The sequence below is a fragment of the Lissotriton helveticus genome, chromosome 10 (assembly GCF_964261635.1).
Source record: "Lissotriton helveticus chromosome 10, aLisHel1.1, whole genome shotgun sequence".
Lineage (NCBI taxonomy): Eukaryota > Metazoa > Chordata > Amphibia > Caudata > Salamandridae > Lissotriton > Lissotriton helveticus.
Window position 1 is genome coordinate 67,994,010 of NC_136071.1, and position 20,936 is coordinate 68,014,945.

General features: G+C 44.0%; 1 protein-coding gene across 1 annotated transcript in view; it reads right to left on the bottom strand.

The window, feature by feature from the left end:
- Window positions 1–20,936, bottom strand: part of LOC144785046 (metalloproteinase inhibitor 1-like) — a 148,973-nt gene that overhangs the window by 83,192 nt on the left and 44,845 nt on the right. The window contains exon 3 of the mRNA XM_078664164.1: window positions 16,899–16,987. Within this exon, the coding sequence (XP_078520290.1) occupies window positions 16,899–16,987 (89 nt within the window). The remainder of the gene's footprint in view (window positions 1–16,898; window positions 16,988–20,936) is intronic.

Here is a 20,936-nt window from a genome sequence, read left to right on the forward strand (position 1 = left end):
GGGTTTCGGCGCTTCGGCATCGGTGCGGTGCGGTCTGAGCGGCCGGGGACGGAAGACTCCTCATTCTACGGGTCCTCGGTTTCCCACTCAGGGTGGTTTGCGGGCTGCCCCAATGGCGGTTTCTGGGGAGGGGAGAGCGGAAGGGGTTTCTGGAGCGGACCCCCTTTTTCGGGAACAGGGCGCAGTGCGCAATTCTGGTCTTACTGAGGGTCCTCATTTTGCCGTGCAGAGTGGTTCGAGGGCTGCCTCGACGGCGGTTTCTAGGGAGGGGAGAGCGGAAGGGGTTTCTGGAGCAGACCACTTCAGACAAAGGGCGCAGTGCGCAGTACTGGTTTTCAATGGAACTCTTATGATGGAGGTGTGGGAGATGGGGAACTTCCTGGTGGAAGTGGTGATTATGTTGAAGATGACGTATTACATTTGGATATTGATGATGAGGGGTGAAGTTCGGGATGGGGAGGTTGCTCCTGGGGTACCGGTTGGGGGTCTGGGCAATCACATGTTCTCAGTGTTTTGCAGGAGTCTGGAGCGGACCCTGCAGCTACGAGAGTTCCGGCTATGATGCCGCGCCGAGGGGATCCTGCGGTGTTTCGGCAGAAGTTGGCACAGTTGCCTACAGGTAAGAAGGGATGGTGGTCTGTGTGGCAGCAAGGGGAGAGTCTCCCCGTTAAAAGGACCCGTTCTATTGGTGTTGGGGATGGGAATGTGGGGGAGCAAGTTGCTGATTCACAGCTGTCTGAGTGGCAGGCTCCTGTGCCGGCTACGTCCAGAGGAGGGGAGACTGCCGCTTCTGCGGGGCGGTCAGGTGATGTGGATCCTGTGGCCAGGGCAGGGGACCCGGCTGTTCCTGCAAAATTGCTGTATTCTGGTATTGGTATGCCTTTGGGTTCCCACTTGTCAGAAAAAACTAAAGCTCACATTTGGGGTAATGAGTATGTTGATGTTTTTAAATTGCTCCATCGGGATTTGCAAGCAAAGGAAGGGTCTAAGGAAGAGGAGTTGGAGTTGGCACGGAGGCCGTGGGTTCCCAAGTCCATTGAGAATTGGACGTCTGCCTTTTTGATTTATGCTAGTGTCTGCCAGCGTCATGCGGATAAGGCTGTGGCCATGCTGAAATATGTCGACGTCATTAGAAAGGCCTACAGCTATTTTGGGGGTTTTGGTTGGCTGTCGTACGACGAGGAATTCAGTGCGCGGATGAGCTTGTTCCCGGAGCATTCTTGGGGTGAGGTTAATACCGAGTTGTGGTTGCAGTGGATGTCTTTGGCTCATCCCCCCGCCACTACTCACACGGCTAGTGGTTTGCCGATCACATATCGGCCCTTTCCTTCTCGCCCCGCTCACATTGGGGCGGGGGTTCTGGGCAGAGGACAGTCCACTCTTTCGGGCACCTGTTGGCATTACAACAGGGGCCTGTGTGCCCGACCTTTGTGTAGATACAAGCATGAATGTGCCCAGTGTGGTGGTCGGCACGCCCTCACCCAATGTTTCCCGGGTCACCGCGGGGGCGATGCCGGTAGGGGTTCTTGGGGCCGAGGCCAGTCTTCTCACTTTGGCGCGAAGGGCTCCTACTCCTATTAATGTGGCACTGTTGGATTGCTGGTTGCAGGATTACCCGGATGTGGACGCGGCCACGCGCTTGTCTTGGGGTTTCAAAGTGGGTTTTCGGATTGGGTACCAGGGCCCTCGGAGCGGGAGGTGGTCCGACAATTTGAAATCTGCTAAAGAACTCCCCCAGGTTGTGCAACGGAAGTTAGATGCTGAGGTGGTTGCAGGCAGAGTGGCTGGCCCCTTTTCCCATTGCCCTTTGCCGGATTTGATCATGTCCCCTTTGGGAGTTGTCCCCAAGAAAGCGGCTGGTGAATTCCGGCTTATTCATCATTTGTCTTGGCCCGAGGGTTCTTCCATCAACGATTTCATTGCCCCAGAGGATTCGAGTGTTTCTTACGCTTCAGTGGACGATGCTTTGGGGTTGGTGAGGACTGCGGTTTGGGGTGCTCTGCTTGCAAAATGTGACATACAGTCAGCTTTTCGCCTTTTGCCAATCCATCCCTCTGATTTTGGCCTGTTGGGGATGCATTTCCAAGGGAAGTATTATGTGGATCTGGTCTTGCCTATGGGGTGTGCTGTGTCATGCGCATTGTTCGAGACATTTAGTACTTTCTTGCAGTGGCGATTTTCCTTCATCAGTGGCCATGGGCCATTACCTGGACGATTTCCTGTTCATTGGGGTGCGGGATTCAGGTCAGTGTCGGCTGGCGTTGCAGACTTTTCAGGCGATGGCTGGGGAGTTGGGGGTGCCTTTGGCTGCTGACAAGACAGAAGGTCCCAGCACCACTTTGACTTTTCTGGGAATAGAGATCGATACATTGGCCATGGTGGCGAGATTGCCTGCTGCCTAAGTGCGGGAAATTTCTTAATTTTTGTCTTCTGTGGCGGTGGAGCGCAAGTTGGAGCTCCGGAAAGTTCAGAAACTTCTGGGGTACTTGAATTTTGCGTGCCGGGTGGTTCGAGCGGGCAGGACCTTTTGTAGGAGGTTGGGCATGTCCTTGTCCGGGGCGTATCTTCCGCACCACAGGGTGCGCATCACAGCGGCCATCAGGGCGGATCTGAGTCTCTGGTTGTCTTTTTTGCGGGACTTTAATGGCGTGTCTCTCTTTTTCACGGAGGAAGACATGGTTTGGCAAGTGCAGATCTACACCGATGCTTCTGGTGCCCATGGGTTTGGTATCTTCTGGGAAGGGCGATGGTGCGCTGCTAGATGGCCTGATCATTGGCAGAGTCAAGGCAGGAGTATTGCCTTTTTAAAATTGTTTCCCTTGCTAGTGGCTCTGTGCATCTGGGGTGCGGAATTTCAGGACAGATCTGTGTTGTTCCACGTGGATAATCTGGCGGTTGTTCAGCTGATTAATCATCAGAAAGCGAGGGATCTGCGTGTCCTGAAGTTGCTGCGTGTGTTCATGTTGCAGTGTATGAAGTTGAATATTGTTTTCAAAGCACGCCATATACCTGGGACCACTAATTGTATAGCGGACGCTTTATCTCGCTTTCAGTGGTCGGAATTCCGCAGATTGGCTCCTGGGGCAGATCCCAAGCAGACTCCGAACCCACAGTACGTATGGGCCTGGGGGGAGTGAGGGTCTCTCAGCTGGTGGAGCATTCGGTTGCTGCTTCGACTCGACGAATTTATTTGCAGGCCTGGAGAGAATTTCTCGACTTTGGTAAAAGTTTTGCTGTACCGCATGGGGGGTTGTCTGCAGAGCAGTTTTTGTTGTCTTTTGTGTTACATCTTGTTGATAAAGGTCTGTCTCACACGACCATTTCCAGCAAATTGGCTGGGGTTTCTTTTTATGGGCTACTGCACTGGGGGAGGGATCCAGTTGAGGGGGTGTTGGTCAGGAAGGTTTTGAAAGGGTTGGGTAGGTTGCAGTCTGCTTAACGGTTGTTGCGCCGCCCAGTCACTTTTGATTTGCTTCAGCAGTTGTTATCTCATTTACGGGGTTGCTGTTATGATGATTTTGAGTTTGTCAAATTTCGTTTGTGTTTTGTATGGCTGTTCTTCGGAGCCTTTCGGGCCTCTGAGCTTCTAGGTTTGAGCACCAGGGTGGGTTTGACCTGTGAGGAAGTGATTCTGGAACATGATAGGTTGCGCATTTGGTTGCGAGCTTCCAAAACGGACCAGTTGGGTAGGGGTAAATGGGTTTTCTTAGGTAGGAGTGGTGTTGTGGATTGTTGCCCAGTGCATGAGTGGGAGTGTTTTTTGCAGTCTGGGGTTTTTTCGACTGGTGTGTTTTTTTGTCATGCGGATGGCAGCCCCCTTACCGTTGCCCAGTTATTGGCTGTGCTCAGGAAGGTTTTGTCCACTTTGGGGTTGGAACCTTCCCAGTTTGGTACGCACTCCTTTAGGATTGGGGCGGCGACAGAGGCTGCTCGTTTGGGGTGGGATTGGTCTCGGATCCGTATGATTGGGCGTTGGAGGTCGAAGTGCTGCGAGAAATATGTGCGAAAGTAGTGTATTTTTGCTGTGCTACCGTTTCTTTTTCTTCTAGGTCCCTGGCTCAGGCGGGCTGGATTGAAACGGAGAGTGTGGATTATTGGACACTCCTTCGTGAAATGGGCTGCTGTGGCTGCGGAAGGACAACTTTGTGGGCGCTCTTTGGGGCTCAGCAGTTTAACCCACGAGGTTGTGTGGCATGGGGTTGGGGGAATGCGATGGGGGGGTTTGCTTCAGTTGCTGGCTACTATTTGTCCGAAGGGTGGGGGCCCGCCTGATCTGCTCGTGCTTCATCTCGGCGAGAATGACCTTGTCTCTCTATCTGGTTTAACTTTAATTCAGTCTATGCAAATGGATTTGGAAGTAATCAAGGTAGCATGGGAAGCCACCATGTTAATCTGGACCGAATTCGTCCCTCGTCGTCACTGGACTGGTACACGGAGGGATTCTGCGATGGAGAAAGCACGGAAAAAGGTGAGACTTTTTTGTAAGGACTTATCTATTTATGCGTTGGCACACCCTCATTTGCAGGTTTCCGAATGCCACCTATTTCGTGCGGATGGTGTCCACCTTTCTCCAATGGGTCAATCCTTTTATCTTTTACAGTTACGTGATTTAATTGCCAAGGTGCTTGATGTTCAATTGTGGTGCTCTCAGTGTTCCTTTTAGCTCTGCGGGTGGGACAGGAAAACTCTAAAGGTTTTCCTGGGTGGCGGATTTTTTAGTGGGGGTGGGCAGCCTGGAGCGGGTTGGTCCATCCTCAAAAGGCAGTTGTAGGAAACGAAGGGGTATACATAGAGTTAGGGGCTTCTGGTTTGTTTAGGGTTAACTTGGTGGGGGTTTATCAGTTGGGTAGGAAGGTTCTGTTAGGCTGAGAGCTGTTTGATTTAATAATTAATTAAATGAAGAAACAAGATTGTTTGATGTTTCACGCCTGTCTTAATAAAGTGGCCTTTCTTGCTAACTAAGAAGTTGTGGACAATGACTTTCTTGCGCGAGGGGGGACCTGGGGAGAGCCGTGCGCGTGCCGGTGTCTCCCCGGGTAGATTCGCGCGGAGGCAGTGGCAACGGCAGGTGGGGCTTAATGAGTGAGGGCCAGGTGGGGTAATTAGGGCCAGGCAGGGTTCGTTAGTATTGCGCACTGGGAGGCGGGCGGCGAGGTTCGTTTGTCCCACCCACCCTCCCCCTTTGGTTTCTCTGGGTCTTTTTTGTTTTTTCTGGGCCTTCATTCTGGTGGGCTGGGGTTTTTTGTATTTTTGCCACTGTAAGACAGGTTGTTTTCTTTGTAGGCGGATTTTTTTAGTGGGGGTGGGCAGCCTGGAGCGGGTTGGTCCATCCTCAAAAGGCAGTTGTAGGAAAGGAAGGGGTATACATAGAGTTAGGGGCTTCTGGTTTGTTTAGGATTAACTTGGTGGGGGTTTATCAGTTGGGTAGGAAGGTTCTGTTAGGCTGAGAGCTGTTTGATTTAATAATTAATTAAATGAAGAAACAAGATTGTTTGATGTTTCACGCCTGTCTTAATAAAGTGGCCTTTCTTGCTAACTAAGAAGTTTTGGACAATGACTTTCTTGCGCGAGTGAGAACTGTTAGCTGGATTGAACGCAAGTGCGTGAAAATGGACGGGGGTAGCCAGATGGAGGCGCGGAGTCCACATATATATACATATATCCAACGAGTTTATATATACACACACAGACAAACACACTGCTTAGCACCCCTGACTTGTTGAAATGCTACACGCCGGGCAGCACTCTGCATCGGAACCCAAGGATAGTGGATGGTGGTGAGTGAGATGAACAATACATATATATGCTTGCAATTATAAATAAAAGAAACTGTGTATCTCATATACATTCATATATTCATGGTTCCGGCCATCTGATCATTGGAGCAGATTTTAACTATTTACAGGCAACCAATCTGGACTCCTCTAGAAAAGATAACAAGTCAAATCCAGAACCACAAGATTCATGTCATTTTTGAATGCAGAATATGTTTTAGTAGATCTTAGCAAGTAAATAATCATGCCGTTAAATGATACACTTGCTACTCCGAGGGTTTTAATTCAGCTGCTCGAACTGCAGAGATTTTTCAGATAATTTCATTATAATTATGTCGTTTTTGACCTTCCATTGCCAGGTGGTTATTTAAGAAAAGATTACTACTGGATCAGGAATGTGTAGAATTTATGTGTATTTTTAGTAAGGAGTTTTTCCTATTAACTTTTGGAACAGTAGGGATATCTATGCATTTAAACGAACGTTGTGAGGTGAATTATCACTGACATTGCTATTGTGAGAAAAATAAGGAAATACATTTAAGAAATGCAAACAAAGGGGTCAATTAGGATGGCGGACGGATCGCCGTCCGCCATCCTTGCCCGTCCGCCACCTATTTCCCCCCCGCCATATTACAATGGCAGGGGGGACTGTGGCGGACAGGAAGACTGTCCACCGCATTTCTGCCGCGGTCGCCTAGCGACCGCGGCGGAAAAGCTCTAATATGGTGGCGGTGTCTATCAGACACCCCCAGCCATATTAGGATGTGTTGGGGGATAGGCATTTCCGTGGCGGCAATGCTGCCACAAAAAGGCATACAGTGCTTGCATTGGGGGCCCGTTGCGGGCCCCAGGGAGAAGGGGGTGGTGAGGGGTGCACATGGGGGGTACCTATGGTACCCCCCTGCAGTTGCATGCAAAATGCGGCAGGCACCTCATGGTGCCTGCCGCTTTGTGAATGCAAATGCACAGCATGCATTTTTTACTTTACGGTGGGTGCTGCTTTAAGCACGCACGCAATGTTAAATATACAGGATGTGACCGCCAGGGTGACGGTCACATCCTAATTCCAACGGAGGGACGGCCGCTGCCCTTGCGGACGGTCCCTCCACCTCGGGGGTGGCGGATGGACGCAGCTCCGTCCGCCATCATAATCGACCCCTACGTTATGTAAAATACAGACTTTGGTCACAGGCTCACCTCAGAGTAAAAATAGGGCTGGTAGTGAAAGGTCCTTCCTCTGCCAGCCCATCTGAGAAAGCTTTCTGTCAACAACGCCAACAGGGCTCCTACCAATGAAAACTTAAGGTCTGCCCATCAAAAAATGAGGCAGGCGGACTCAAGAACTGGTGGACAGGGGACTCTGTGTGTTTGACCCATTGCTGTATGCTTTGGTGAGTGGAAGCACAAGGCCATCAAGACATTGACAAGGTGTGTGGAAACAAAACATGTCTGGCAGTTTAACAGATTAATTGACTGACCCAAAGCCCTTCTATTCAAGTGTACATGTATGTGTTATTTAGGTGAGAGCTTTGTATATCGTTGCTTCCACCCATCACACCATAAAACATGGAGGAAGCAGTGACTTTACCTTTTGGCTCTTGTCAGTAACAATTTGTCCTTGTCACTTGCACACATTTGTGTACATTCACCTAAAAGAAATGCGTTTCAGTATTTGTGCTGGTGGGACAATACTTGGTTTTGCCAACGTCTTTCCTTTCCATTTTTCAGCCATACTTTAAATTCTGTCGTCATCCTTGTGTGTTTAAGCTATGCCTTCACGTTAACGTAATTCAAAACCATTACTATCTTTACTTTAAACAAATAAGAACCATATTTTTCTCTGACATCTATTAAAGCCTAAAGGGCTTTTTAATCCTATTCTAACTATGCCCGCCTGATCTGTGGTTTCTCTACCTTTCTTTTCACATATAAGAAACAGTTATTTCTTATTATTTATAATTTGCATACAAAGCAGTTGACTGCCATGTCTTTTAGTCTCTTTGTATTTTACATAAAGTCCAAGCAACTGCAAAGTGCCTCCAGGGTACTTGCTTCTTCATTTCACTACATACAGACTTGTTTTTCAGTATTTTCTTTACAGTTAACTTAACTAATATAGCCATATTAAAACAATAGATCAAAAATGACAACCATGCATCCCACTGCATGTGTATGCAACCTTCATGACCCATGCATGTGCTTGTGTCTACACAGGCATGTGCATCGGCATCCAACACAGAATGAGTTTTCTTTATTAGAAACCCATTGCAAGATCACCAGCCAAGAGTGCACATGCATCTAGCGATTGGCACAAATTATTTCCAAAGTCAATAGCTCGGCCTTTTAAAGCCAAGATTTATTGGCTTTGCTGAATCCTGTTTTATAAGCTGGTAATGACAGAATAAAAGGACCTTGATGTAGTGCTTTTAATCCAAATGTTCCACTCTAAAATAAGTGCCTGATTTAAATGTTGGCTGGTTTTTTGCTGCCCGTCACCACCAGCAAACCTTTTAAGGAGGTAGTTTTTTTTGCCATAGGACAAAGTTCCAATACATTTATAGAAACCTTCCTGGCAGCGGTTCCTGTGAATGCTACAAGAACCTGTCGACCCGAAGGGCATTTCTAATTTTGGCAGTCAGGACCTCCACCAGGGCGATGGAGTATTTTACTTCATTGCCATGGCGGAGGACAGCCTGATTGCCAAAATTTAAATTGGGCCCGAAGTTTTCCATTATATGTGTACCCCAGTCAAATAGAGGGCTTCTTTATTCTAACTCCAAGAGGTTTAGTAGGATATTATCTGCAACACGAACTTGCCAGCTGCTCACACACACGTATCGAGCTTTAGAATGGCCACACTGAACTTCATCTGAGTTTTGATTGCTTGCTTCCATTTAGTGCTGGAATTTACTGTAACTACTTCACCGGAAAGTGATCACGTCATTCTTACGTGTAAAGTGCTACTCTCGCAGTGCCTCCAACCAGTAACCCAGTTGATCGGGAAAGAAGACAACTTTGAACCAGTAAGAAAAATACGGTGGTACGCGGACCGCCAGGACGTGATCAATGAGAGGGTAGACCACTTCCTGGATAAATTGATACAAGGATGCAATGACCCATTGACTGCAATATCATGTGGATGACCTAAGAGAAAACCTAGTCATAAAGAAAATCCCAGGGCCAAACTACGCCACAACGAAAACCCAACCCGTTATTGAACACAAGCAAATCATAGTGAAAATAAAATGTAAATTAAATAACCTTCTAGGAAGACACACCTACGATGACACCGAATACACATCTCTCTGAGAGAAGGTATTGATTACTTGCAAGGAGTACAGGAAAGGAAGATTCACCCTCCAGAGGTTGAAAGAAGACCAACCCTGGACAACTGTGTGGTACTGTGTCTTATCTTTATTTCTATTGTAATTGTTGGAATTTAGACTTTTAGGGGTTCTTAGAGTGTTATGATGTGGGTAGGAATCTGGAGTGGTGGGACGGGGAGAAGACGGTTGGAGATCGACAGAGCTTGAAGTGTTTCCTGTTCATCAGTGGGTCCTTTTACTGCACTAAAATAAATACTGTATTTTTATACATTTCTGTCTCCCTCTCTTCTTTACAATGGCGACGAGGTGTCTCTGATGTCTGGACCCACTGTGCGGTATTTTCGGCATTTTGGATTTTTTAATCTCGGCATCCTGTCTTTGGAGAAACTTCGCTGGAAGATATCTTTAAGATTTATTGCAGTCTGTCACCGATTTGGGGTGCTATGGACTTGTGTTTACTGAGGCAAAAGAAGATTGAAGGTACGGTTACTTTACCGTCTGCTGTGTGTCCGTGGATGACAGATGGTGAATTCGGCACGTGGAGTGCAGCGCAAGAGTCTGCAACATTCTTTGAATGACAGATCAGCCGACGCTGTTTCTTGGAGAACAAGACGCTCTCTACGTTGCACGCTCACTACGTTGCGTTCTATCTGGTGCGTTGCTGGGAGTCTGGGACGCAGTTGCAACAATTTTGTTGGGTTTGGTTGCTTGGCCATTGACATTCCTGACATTGTGCACGTCATCGGCGGCCATTTTAAAGCGCAATTGGGTTTCTTTTTCCTCATTTACCGATCTGATTGCGTTTTTTATCTTCTTGAGTGCCATTTTCAACAGTTATTTCTTCTGAACAGTTTTAACTTCAAGCGGACAGATTGGTATTTATGGGTATTTCTTTATTTTTCTTAATTTTCGATTTCAAGGATTTTTCAATCATTTCTGTGGCATTTCAGTGATGTGCTCACTTGACTTCTTTCTTCATTAAGCGCATTTATTCAGTGATGCGCACACTTGATTTACAGCATACATATGTGTGTTTTCCTGCATTTCAGTGATGTTTTCATCTAATTTATGATTTCATTTTCAGGTGAAGCGATACAGTTGTGTGTGTTTTAAATTTCTTCTTTATTTTATTTTGTTTTTTGACAAGTTTCATTTCCAAATATTTCAGTCATTATGGCTGCTTCCCAAATTTGTAATCAACCTACTATATTTCTTCAGATTTCAGGCAAACCTAAATTAGAATGGATGGAATGGTTTGAATCATTTGAAAACTATATTGTCGCTATTTTTATTTAGTTTTCTTGGTAATGCTGCCATTGAAATTTTAAAAGATCTTATTCCCATTGCTACACCTAGTGGTGAAGGTGAAGACGGGAATGTTTATAAAGAAGCTGTTGCAAGTTTAGAAAACAATTTATGGATGAGCCAAATGTTTTAATAGAGAGACATGCTTTTCATAAAAGGAAACAGCTTCCGGATTAAACAATTGAGGAATATGTGGCGGCACTTAGAGTGTTGGCTGCAAATTGTGAATATGGTGCAACAGTTGACTATTTCATAAGAGACCAATTAATCTTTAATTGTGAGTCCAAGAAAATTCCAGAAAGGCTTCTTGCTTGTCGGAATCCTACATTAAGTGAAGTTCTGGATCTTGCCAAAGAAATAGAGAGATCTATTATATCTTCAAAAGTAATTGCAGCAGAAGAAATTAAGAATTCGTCATCATCTTCATCGGTTTGTGCTATACAATCTCATGCTAAAGGGGTTGTGAAACAATATAATAATTTAAGTTGTTTCAGGTGTGGTGCAAAGACACATTTAGCGATTTCGGCTGATTGTCTTGCTGTTATAAGAAAGGGTACTAAATGTGGTAAAGTCGGCCATTTTTCAGCGGTGTGTCATGCACAAAACAGAACTGTGAATCCCACTGTGAATAGTATATCTTATGTGGAACATGATGTACAAAATTTGTTACTTACCATATATGATGATGATTTTGTTAAACAATGTTACCATTCCTTTTAAGGCACCTTTGGGAAGAGTGTTGGTTGGTAAAGTGGGGTTCGAAGCAATGGCTGATTCAGGATCACCAATTACTATTCTTTCTGATTTATTTTTTCATGAGCATTGGAAAGATGTTGTCCTTAAGAAGACTGATGTGAATCCTAAGGCTTTTGGCAACTTTTGGCAACTTTGATATTTCCATGTTAGGATTTTTTTGAGGGAAGGAAAATATTCCCGAAAATATATGTGGCCATTGATGGTAAAAACATTGTTGGGTGGTTTGATTTGGGAAGATTGGGCGTTAACTTATGTCCTGGATCAGACTGTCCAATTCAGTTGAGAGATTTGGATGTTAACAATGTTTCCATGGATAAGATTTCATTGGAAATGATTTTAAAGAAGCATGTGAATGTTTTCAAGGATGATGTCGGACAGGTCAAGAGTTTCATGCACAAAATTCAATTAAAAAAAGATGCTGTCCCCATTCAGCACAAGGTGTGTATGGTTCCTCTGAGCATAAGAGAGAAATTGAAAACTCATTTAGATACCTTATGCTCAGAAGGTATCATTGAGTCAACTGATAGTTCAGAGTGGGTTTCCGCCATTGTAATTGCACTTAAAAATAATCAGGATTTGAGATTGTGTGTGGACCTCAGGTCTCTTAATAAAAACCACAGGATAAGGATTCTTTGCGTTCTTTTTTGGGGCTTGGAGAGTATTATTCTAGGTTTGTCAAAGGATATGCTCTGGTGGTTGAACCTCTCAGACAATTGTTGAAAAAAGGTTCAAAGTTTATTTGGACAAGTGTACATGATGAGGCTTTTGTAAATGTGAAGAAGCTTATTGCTAAAGCTCCGGCTTTGAATACGTTTGATCCTAAAGGGAAGTCTTTTATCACTGTGGATGCGAGTGCTATTGGGCTAGGAGCTGTTTTTACGCAGATGGTGGAGGGCAAAGAGAGAGTGATTTCTTTTATTTCTAGAGGGATTCGTGGTGCAGAAAGGCACTATAGCACTATTGAGAATGAGGCTCTGGCCTGTGTGTGGGCCGTAGAGAAGTTTAAAAGGTTTTTGTGGGGAAGGTCATTTGTCTTAGTCACTGATCATAAGCCTTTGGTTTTTATGATGGATGGGGTTAGGAGTGGTAAGGCTTCTTCCAGACTTGTTAGGCTTATTGCAAGATTGCAAGAATTTAATTTTGAAATGCAACATATTCCGGGAGGTAAGAATTTTACTGCGAACTGCTTGTCGAGACTTCCTCCTTTAGATGAGTGTGACAATGAGATTGTTGATCATCAGGAGTGTGTTGTGGCATTGGTTGATGCTATTGTATCTTGTAATGCTGCAGTTTCGGAGGAGGAGTGGTTGGATGCTATGAATAATGATTCTGTTTTGGCTAAGGTGAAGCATTTTGTGATTAATGGTTGGCCTTCTTGTAAAAATGTGAATGCGCATTGTGCACAGATTGCTGAAGAGCTTAGCATTGAGAATGATATACTTTTAAGGAAGGATTTGTTTGTTCCTCCTCTAGGTATCAGAAATAAACTTGTTCAGTTGGCTCATTCAGGACATCCGGGTGTTTCTGGTACAAAGAGATTACTCAAAGCACATTATTGGTGGCCTAGTATGGATGCTTGTATTGAGAGGATGGTGGACGATTGTTCTGTATGCGTGAAGTCTAATAAGCATTGGAAGATTTCCACTCAGCCATTATCTATTCTAGAGGTTCCTGATGGTCCGTGGAAGAACATTTCCATACATTTTTCTGGTCCGTTTGAGTGTCTGGGTAGGGAGAGTAGATTTTCTATTGTTGTTGTTGACAATTTCTCAAAGTGGACTTATTACACTTTCGTTGAGCATCCAGTAACTGATGTTGTGGTTGAATTTTTGGACAAAATTTTCAGTTTTGAAGGAGCTCCTGATACCATTTTGTCGGACAATGGGGTGCAGTTTATTTCAAACAAAATGAAATCATTTTTAGACAAGTTTGGGGTTCAATCTGAATAGGCACCACTATATTGTCCTCGAGCTAATGGTCAAGTTGAGAGGGTCAATAGATTTTTAAAAGAGGTTATTCAGGCAGCGTTGGAGAGCAATTTGGATGTTTTAGAATTTTTGAGAGAAAAAGTTTGGAGTTATCATCTCACTCCAAATACTTGCACTGGAGTTTCACCCTATTTCTAATGAGAGGGAGACAAGCAAAATCTTCATTAACACCTGTGTTTAAAAGAGTTACCAAGGCGGCTAATTTGGAGTCCTCTATTGATAAAGCTACGAAGAATATTTTAGATTTACGCATATCTGACAAAAGCTATTATGATTCTTTTCATAAAGTCAAAGATACGAATGTTAAAGTGGATGATTGGGTTCGTATTGTTAAACCCACATTTCACAGCAAGGGTTCTTCTAAGTTCACGATCCCTTACAGGGTTCAGAGAGTTAATATCTCTTCTGTTTTTCTTAAAGATAAGGGGTGGTGGAGTAAAAGTTCTGTTGCGGTTCTCAAACCGTGGCAAGAATTTTTTTTTCATAAGGATGAAGATGGTGGTTCTACATGGGTTGATCTAAGTGGTAATGGTGCGAGTTCTTGGTTAAATGCTACTTCTCAACCTAATGAAGAAACAAGTGCCACATCTCAATCTAATGAAGAAACTAATTGTGATTCAGATTCTTTGGTTCAAGAAAGTGCTTCATCACTTAAGAGAAACCATAGATTGCCCAAGAAATTTGAGGATTTTATTTTAGATGTTTAAGTTTCAGTTTTTACATTACAGTGTTTCTTTTTCTTGTTTGTTTTAAAAGGTATACATGTGGTACTGTCTTTATTTCTATTGTAATTGTTGGAATTTAGACTTTTAGGGGTTCTTAGAGTGTTATGATATGGGTAGGATTCTGGAGTGGTGGGACGGGGAGAAGACGGTTGGAGATCGACGGAGCTTGAAGTGTTCCCTGTGCATTGGTGGGTCCTTTTACTGCACTAAAATAAATAGTGTATTGTTATACATTTCTGTCTCCCTCTCGTCTTTACAAACTGTTCATGAAATTATAAAAATCAAAAGGTCAAAGGAGATTTTGGAATTGGGTAGACAAATGTGCCAGACCAGCCCAAGCATCAACTGTAACAAATGGGAAACAGCGCTGTCTGTCATTACATCTCAGTAAAATTACAACACGGTTGTTACATCGACTGCATTGTTAGTATGTGATGCCTTTACATCGCAAGTCATTACAACGACCTGCTGTAGGGGGTGCTTAAGTATTGGAAATTAATTCCAACACCTTCCCTACTGTTGCGCAAACTGGAGTAGGAATAGTAACTAGTACTATTCCTGAGTCTAGCACACACCCTACTGCAAGTTATTGTAATGACTAGCAATGTAAATGCGTCGCTTACTAACAAGGCAGTTATTGTAACGACCGCATTGTAAAAGCACGCAATGTAAAACATTGCATTGTAATGTGCTATATTCGTCTCCACAGCTCCAGCCATGTCAACTTTCACTCAGGAACAGAATCCATCGTCAACATAACACCAACGCAAATTGCACTTATTATAAATGAAATGCACTCAGGAGGGGCTCCCGGCCCAAACAGCATACCACCAAAGTTGTACAAACCTTTGCTGCACCAGTGGGCTTAACTCTTGGCACCCCTATTTGGGGATAGCCGAATGGGCAGGTTGATTCCTGACTCCTGGTGAGGCTCTCTCCACGTTCCCATTCATAAAAAAGGTTCCAACTCTAGCCCCGAAAATTACAGGATGATCGCTCTTCACGTTGTTGACGGGGAGTGGTATGCAATACTTAACTGCAAGAATTGACTACCTGGGTGGAAGATCGCAAAATTGATTGCATATACTCAAACCGGCTTTCAAAAGGTCTGCCACATTGAAGACAATTTGATCTGTCTAGCTCACATGATGGACAGCACGCATTCTACAAAAGGAAAATCGTAGTACTTAGATCAATGACTTCCAAACAGATTTCGACAGCAAAATCTGTCCCAGATTGTGGGAAATACTAAACAATCGGACATCTCGCAACCCTTATCAATTGCTCTATCGCTTTGTCAACTGATACCTGTTAGGATAGTCAATGACTAATAAAATCAAACCAAAAGAGGCTTAAAGCAAGTTTACATATAGGCCCCACTACTTTTCAATCTGTACCGAGTAGACCTGCCAGAGTGGCTGACAGCCACTCAGGCATTTCCACTAAAATCCAATCAATGCAATACAAAGACTACATGATTCTCCTTGTCCAAACCCCGCAGGGCCTCCAGAGGCTCTTTGTCTCACTGGCCTCGTACTCCAAGAAAAACGCTTTAAAGATCAACATCGCAAAAACTAAGGTGATGATGGTATTGAGACAACGAGCAAGAAAATGCTTCTGGTACATCGAAGGAAAACCTATAGAGGTAGTGGTGGCATATAGGTACCTAGGAGTCTGGATAGATCACAGAGGAAGATCGGCACCACATATTACAGCAACACAAGCAGCAGCCCACTGCCTAGAGGGGGCTTTCTTAAGAATAAGGAAAGCCCTGTACTCTCCGGATTTATCGCCACTAATTCATTTAATGGGTGCTAAATGTTTACCGACAGTAGCCTATGGTGTGGTGACCTTTAAAGATATAATATTCACATGGCTAGATAGAGCACAATCAGCCTGTTTCCTCAGAGTGTTCCATCTTCCAAACCCAACCTATCATGCCTTGTGGAATTTAACCTGTCATCGCAACACTGGATCTTGAAAGCAAGATGTATAGTCTACTGTCTAAAAACGCCTGAGACTCTACATTAACGAGCTGACAAACAACCTTAGATCCACTAGGAGTACATTTCTAATGCACTGTATGGTTTCATTTGAAGCCCATGAAATCTGGTCAAGCTTGTTACCCACAGGTGTGGCCGCAAAACTATTAACCAAACAAGCAAAGATCTTGTCAGCTGAACATGGTGAGCTAGCTGTAAAAAATCTTTCCCGAGTGCAGCTGGGCGTCAAAACTTTATGATCATGAAACCCTACCGCACTATTTAATATCTCCTCTGAAGCTTTCAGTGAGACACCATTTAATGAGACTACGCTTTGGTCTAATCCCTCTGAAGGGGTGTAAGTATGGCCTGAGGTACAAGGGAAAAAAACTTTAATTCACATTATATGTATTTATAAGATCCTGCACCCCCTGCAAATCTTTGAGCTGCATCCCATCTGGCACATTGTTAACGTACGGACATGCCAAGAGGCACTTGAGGAGTTCATGAAGGGTGACTCTGCCTAGTTGTCTGCCTGTTTCGTGAAATTCATGTCTTAATAAAATCTATTCTTCCTATTAAAGATCATTCAGAATTTTAGCCATGCCAGACATGAACTCTTTTTATCAAAAAATGGAAATTGTTTTTAATACCTTTTTGTAAGAATTGCAATGACATCTATCTATCTATCTATCTATCTACCTATCTACCTATCTACCTATCTACCTATCTACCTATCTATCTATCTATCTATCTATCTATCTATCTATCTATCTATCTATCTATCTATCTATCTATCTTCAAATTCATCCAAGTGGAAGATTAGTGAAGCCATTTACTTGAAAGTTAACAGTGGTGTTTGGGTTTGTGATCAGCCGTGTTGCTGCTACAGATCACTGGCTCAATGAACAGGGAAATGGTCTGAGATGCAAACGCTGCTTTTCGTTTGTTATCCCTCTCCTAATAAAGCTATACTGTCGAAATAATGGCAATGCCCTTCACTCAAGCTGTGAATTATGAGAAACAGAAAAAAACATATTACCTTGATGATTTGAACTTTAAAGCCCTTCACCACATCCGTAGAGTTGGCTCCAGTCTTCTGGGAGGGTTCCAAGAATTTAACTTGGAGAACTGTCAGACAAAAAACAGAGACAATCAGCACCAAATTACCATCCCTTTATCCATTAAGTAAGGAAATATTACCATCCCAAGGATGATGTATATTACCATCTGAAAGGAACGAAACAAGATGGTAATTTTGTCTAGCTTTCCGGCTTTGTTTTATACTGGCTTTGGGAATAACTACTAGAACCTGGCCTGATTGTAAGGAAGTGCAAAAGAAACAAGAAGCTACAAGAGGGGTTCTCTTAAAGGGGGCAACGGTCCTCTTTATCTAGTCCAGCATCATAAACAATCACTGCAATAAGTATTCTAGAATATTACCTTGTTTGATGATGTCATCTTGGGGTTTGAGATGTATTGTGACGTTGTTCACTGGATGGTTAGCTTTAAAATTCTCTCCCCTTGATAATGTGAAATTTTAAAACACTGGAAGAGAACTGCATGCAACCTGCTTCTCAAACATTGTTGTAGTAGGAGATGTGTTTTCAAATAGATCCTGGAAAGATAGATTCTTTCCAGGTGTTAAGGTCATGTTAAATATTGGATATGATAGCCTTCTTTTGAGTTTAGTGGACACAGTGCTTTATTTAGATTCAGGCAAACCATCATGTTTCTGGTAGCAGAGCACTTGCTGCCTTAGTCAGCAGAAAACTTGGATTCATGACCTAATGAATAGACCATTAAGGATAGACGTTCAGACTTATGTTTTTCCTGTTTGGGACTTCCAGGAAAAGCCTGGCGATCCTGCACAGAAAAAGGCTAAAATTCAAGGTTATTGGGTTTATTAGGGTGTTGACCCCCACCACCACCCCTTGGAAGTTTGCTTTTGAAAAACAAGTACTACCGAGGGGAAGAACTGTAGGGCACTACAGTGGTGAATAGGTAAGAAAGTGCCACATTTTGCTGTGAACACGTATCTGTGATTTTCTTTTCATTCAATTTTTATTATTTGAGTTTAACATTAAACTTGAGCTTGTTACACATCAACATAGGCCAAAGCCCACCAAAGACTGCCTCTTGTTCCCCTTATTCTTGTATCACTGGAGGGGTATGGACAGCAATGAGGCATCCTTCATGATGAGATATCACCACCATCACAGATCTCCATCTCCCCCCTCTGTGTGTGGAGTATTGGTATCTGTTTTGTCATTCCCCCGGTACTAACATTTCAGTTAAGGTAAGACACAGAAGCTAAGGGGTACATTATAGCTTCCATATTTCCAGACATCAATTCTGTGCCTGCTCATCTCCATGTATCAGTGGCGGATGCAGATCTACCCTTGTCCAAGTTTCCACATCAAGGGGCATATTATCAAGGGCATTATCGCCGCTTTAGCGGGACTTTTTCCCATGAAAGGGGCGATACATTTATCGCCCTATTAGCAAGCTGTCGCTAACAATAGTTAGCAACAGTTTCTAGGCGATAGCGAGTGGTTTGGGGCCCGCTTTGCATATTTATCACTAATGACATGCAAAGTCGGCGTACCCAAACTGTTACCAACTGAAAGCAGTCGCTAACATCTCCATCGCCTATTATCAACGCAGGCAAAGCGATAAAAAAATGTGCGCTAAGCGCAAAAATCGCCAAAAACGAACACATGCTCAGACCACTTCTTAACCTGTATATCCAATGGGAGATATTCAGGTTAAGACCCTTTTGGCGTGTGTGCCTGAATATAGATGGATTTCCAGCGATATTCACGCATTGAGCCGCTATCTCCTGATATTTTATCGCATTTGAGATAAATGTTGCTAATAGCACGTTATCTCTGCGATCAAATTAGGCAATGCGCGGCGATAAAAAATATATCCCTAAGCTCATTTAGCGATAAATATTGCTAGTTGTTGATAATATGCCCCCAAGTAACTAGTCTAAGATGCCAGGTACCACCAGTGCCCTCTAGAACATTGCAATACAGCATTTCACCAAGATTAGAGCCAGGTCCACAAAGTTCCAGGGCTCAGTAGGCAGAGGAAAGGGTGTTTAGGGATCAATGCCTGTAATATCAGTCAGGGCTTATGGTATGCATTCCCAGTATATAGACAACTCTGCATAGTACCAGACCCTGTGGAGGAAATCTGCCTCTGCTATTGTACAGTGCGGGCAGTAATTTTGTTGCACTCTAATACATTTGACCTGTGTGTTTTGGGGTCAAATATGCATTAAGTATGTAAATAAATTGCATGGTCAAATATGCAAAAAGTAAGTAATTTAATTGCATGAATTTTAGTCTTGCATTTCTGGAAACTGTTTAGACAATTCCCAAACCTTTCCCCTATTTTGCTTCTGTGAACTGCAAATCCAGGTGGCCCATCCCCCCAATGTTGCAGATGGGGCATCGAGATGTCTCCCCTCTGCAATATTGTTGTATAGAGCAATGTAATGGCTTTCTGTGGTTCCAGTGTGTGCCAAGTACTCTGAGACCTGTCCAGACCACTGGTTCCTTAAGCACAGTTTTGCTATTTAGCTGTAGGTGGGTCTGCTGTGCTATGTGTAGTAGGAAGCTACTTGGACCTATATTATATTGTTTTTTCAATTCATCAAAGGGGAACTACAGTCCCTCGTTAAACAGGTCTCCCCTGTTTATCCCCAACTCCCACCATGATCTTGTGTTGTGATGGTGTGTGAGTCGAATGTTGTCCAAAGCAGAGTCTCCGGTGCATATGCGTCTTCCAGCCCTGTGGTTGGATATATGTGTCCCAATTCAATTTCGCTACCATGAGTGCATTGCTGGGAATGTCAGCCCTCTCCATGTCAAGAGTCATCGCAGAATGTCAGAGCCATCTAATCATGTCAGGATGTCATCTCGTTCTGAATTTTAGGTATCAGCTATCCAGCGCATCGGCCACTAAAACAGGACTGCAACATAATACAGCTCGTAGTTAGGGGCGCCATGTCCCCCCACCGCTAGTGGCAGTGAGAGTCCTGGACAAACGCTACATCTGGCAGTGCACCATATTAATTTTGTCACAATTCCCTAAAAAATGGTTGTCAGATTACCACTGGCAGAGCTGTGAAAAAATATAACAGATGACGAAGAATGAGCTTCTTTGAGGTATCGACTCTACCCAATGGTGACAGAGGCACGAAGCACCAGAAGGGAGATGAGCATCGCACTGTCACCACCGCCCTTCCCAGATTACCATCAAGTAGGTCGCACTCTTTGTGGTAACTCCCAGACATTTGAATGTTTCAAAAAGGTGTGAGCTAGAATAAGCATGATTTCCCCGAGTTCATACGAAGGCCTGATAGCTCTCCAAACTCGTTCATGGAGGCCATCAAGAGTATTAAATGGTGGTATTGACTGTGGAGGCAAACCAGAGCATTGTCGACATACAGTGAGATTATATGCATAGATTTGCAAATTACAGACCCCATCCAGATTCTAGCCCTGTAGCAGACATGCTAGGGGCTCCAATGCCACAGCAGAAACATGTGGTGATAGCCAGCAAACCTGTATATTCCTCCTTCAATAGGGATATTGTCAGAGACCACTTACCCTGTGCAGATCTGTGCCAACGTCTGCCTATAGAAGAGACAAATCCAACCCCTGGCCTAACCCTTTTCTGCAGAGTACCTCCATCAGGAAAGGCCAGCTTAGCATATCTAAGGAGAGCACCCAGTGGTATTGTTTCTCCTCCTTGGCTCAGTCTACAAACATAAAGAGCCTCCATAAGTTCCCCAAAAATATTTGCACACACCGCATGAAGCAGTTTTGACCATTTTGTATTATATTATAGGCATGAACCAGTTTGCCAGAAACTGTCCCAATATCTTGCAGTCTAGGTTTAGTAAAGACAGTGGGCGGTAGGATTAGACCTACAGGGGGTCCCTTTAAATATTTGGGAGGACTACTAGCAAGGCCTCTCTCATATGGGAGGGCATGCAGTAAACGTCTAAGTTTTGACACTTCTATTACCAACAGCAACTTCTGTGCTATACGTGAGGCGTATGCAA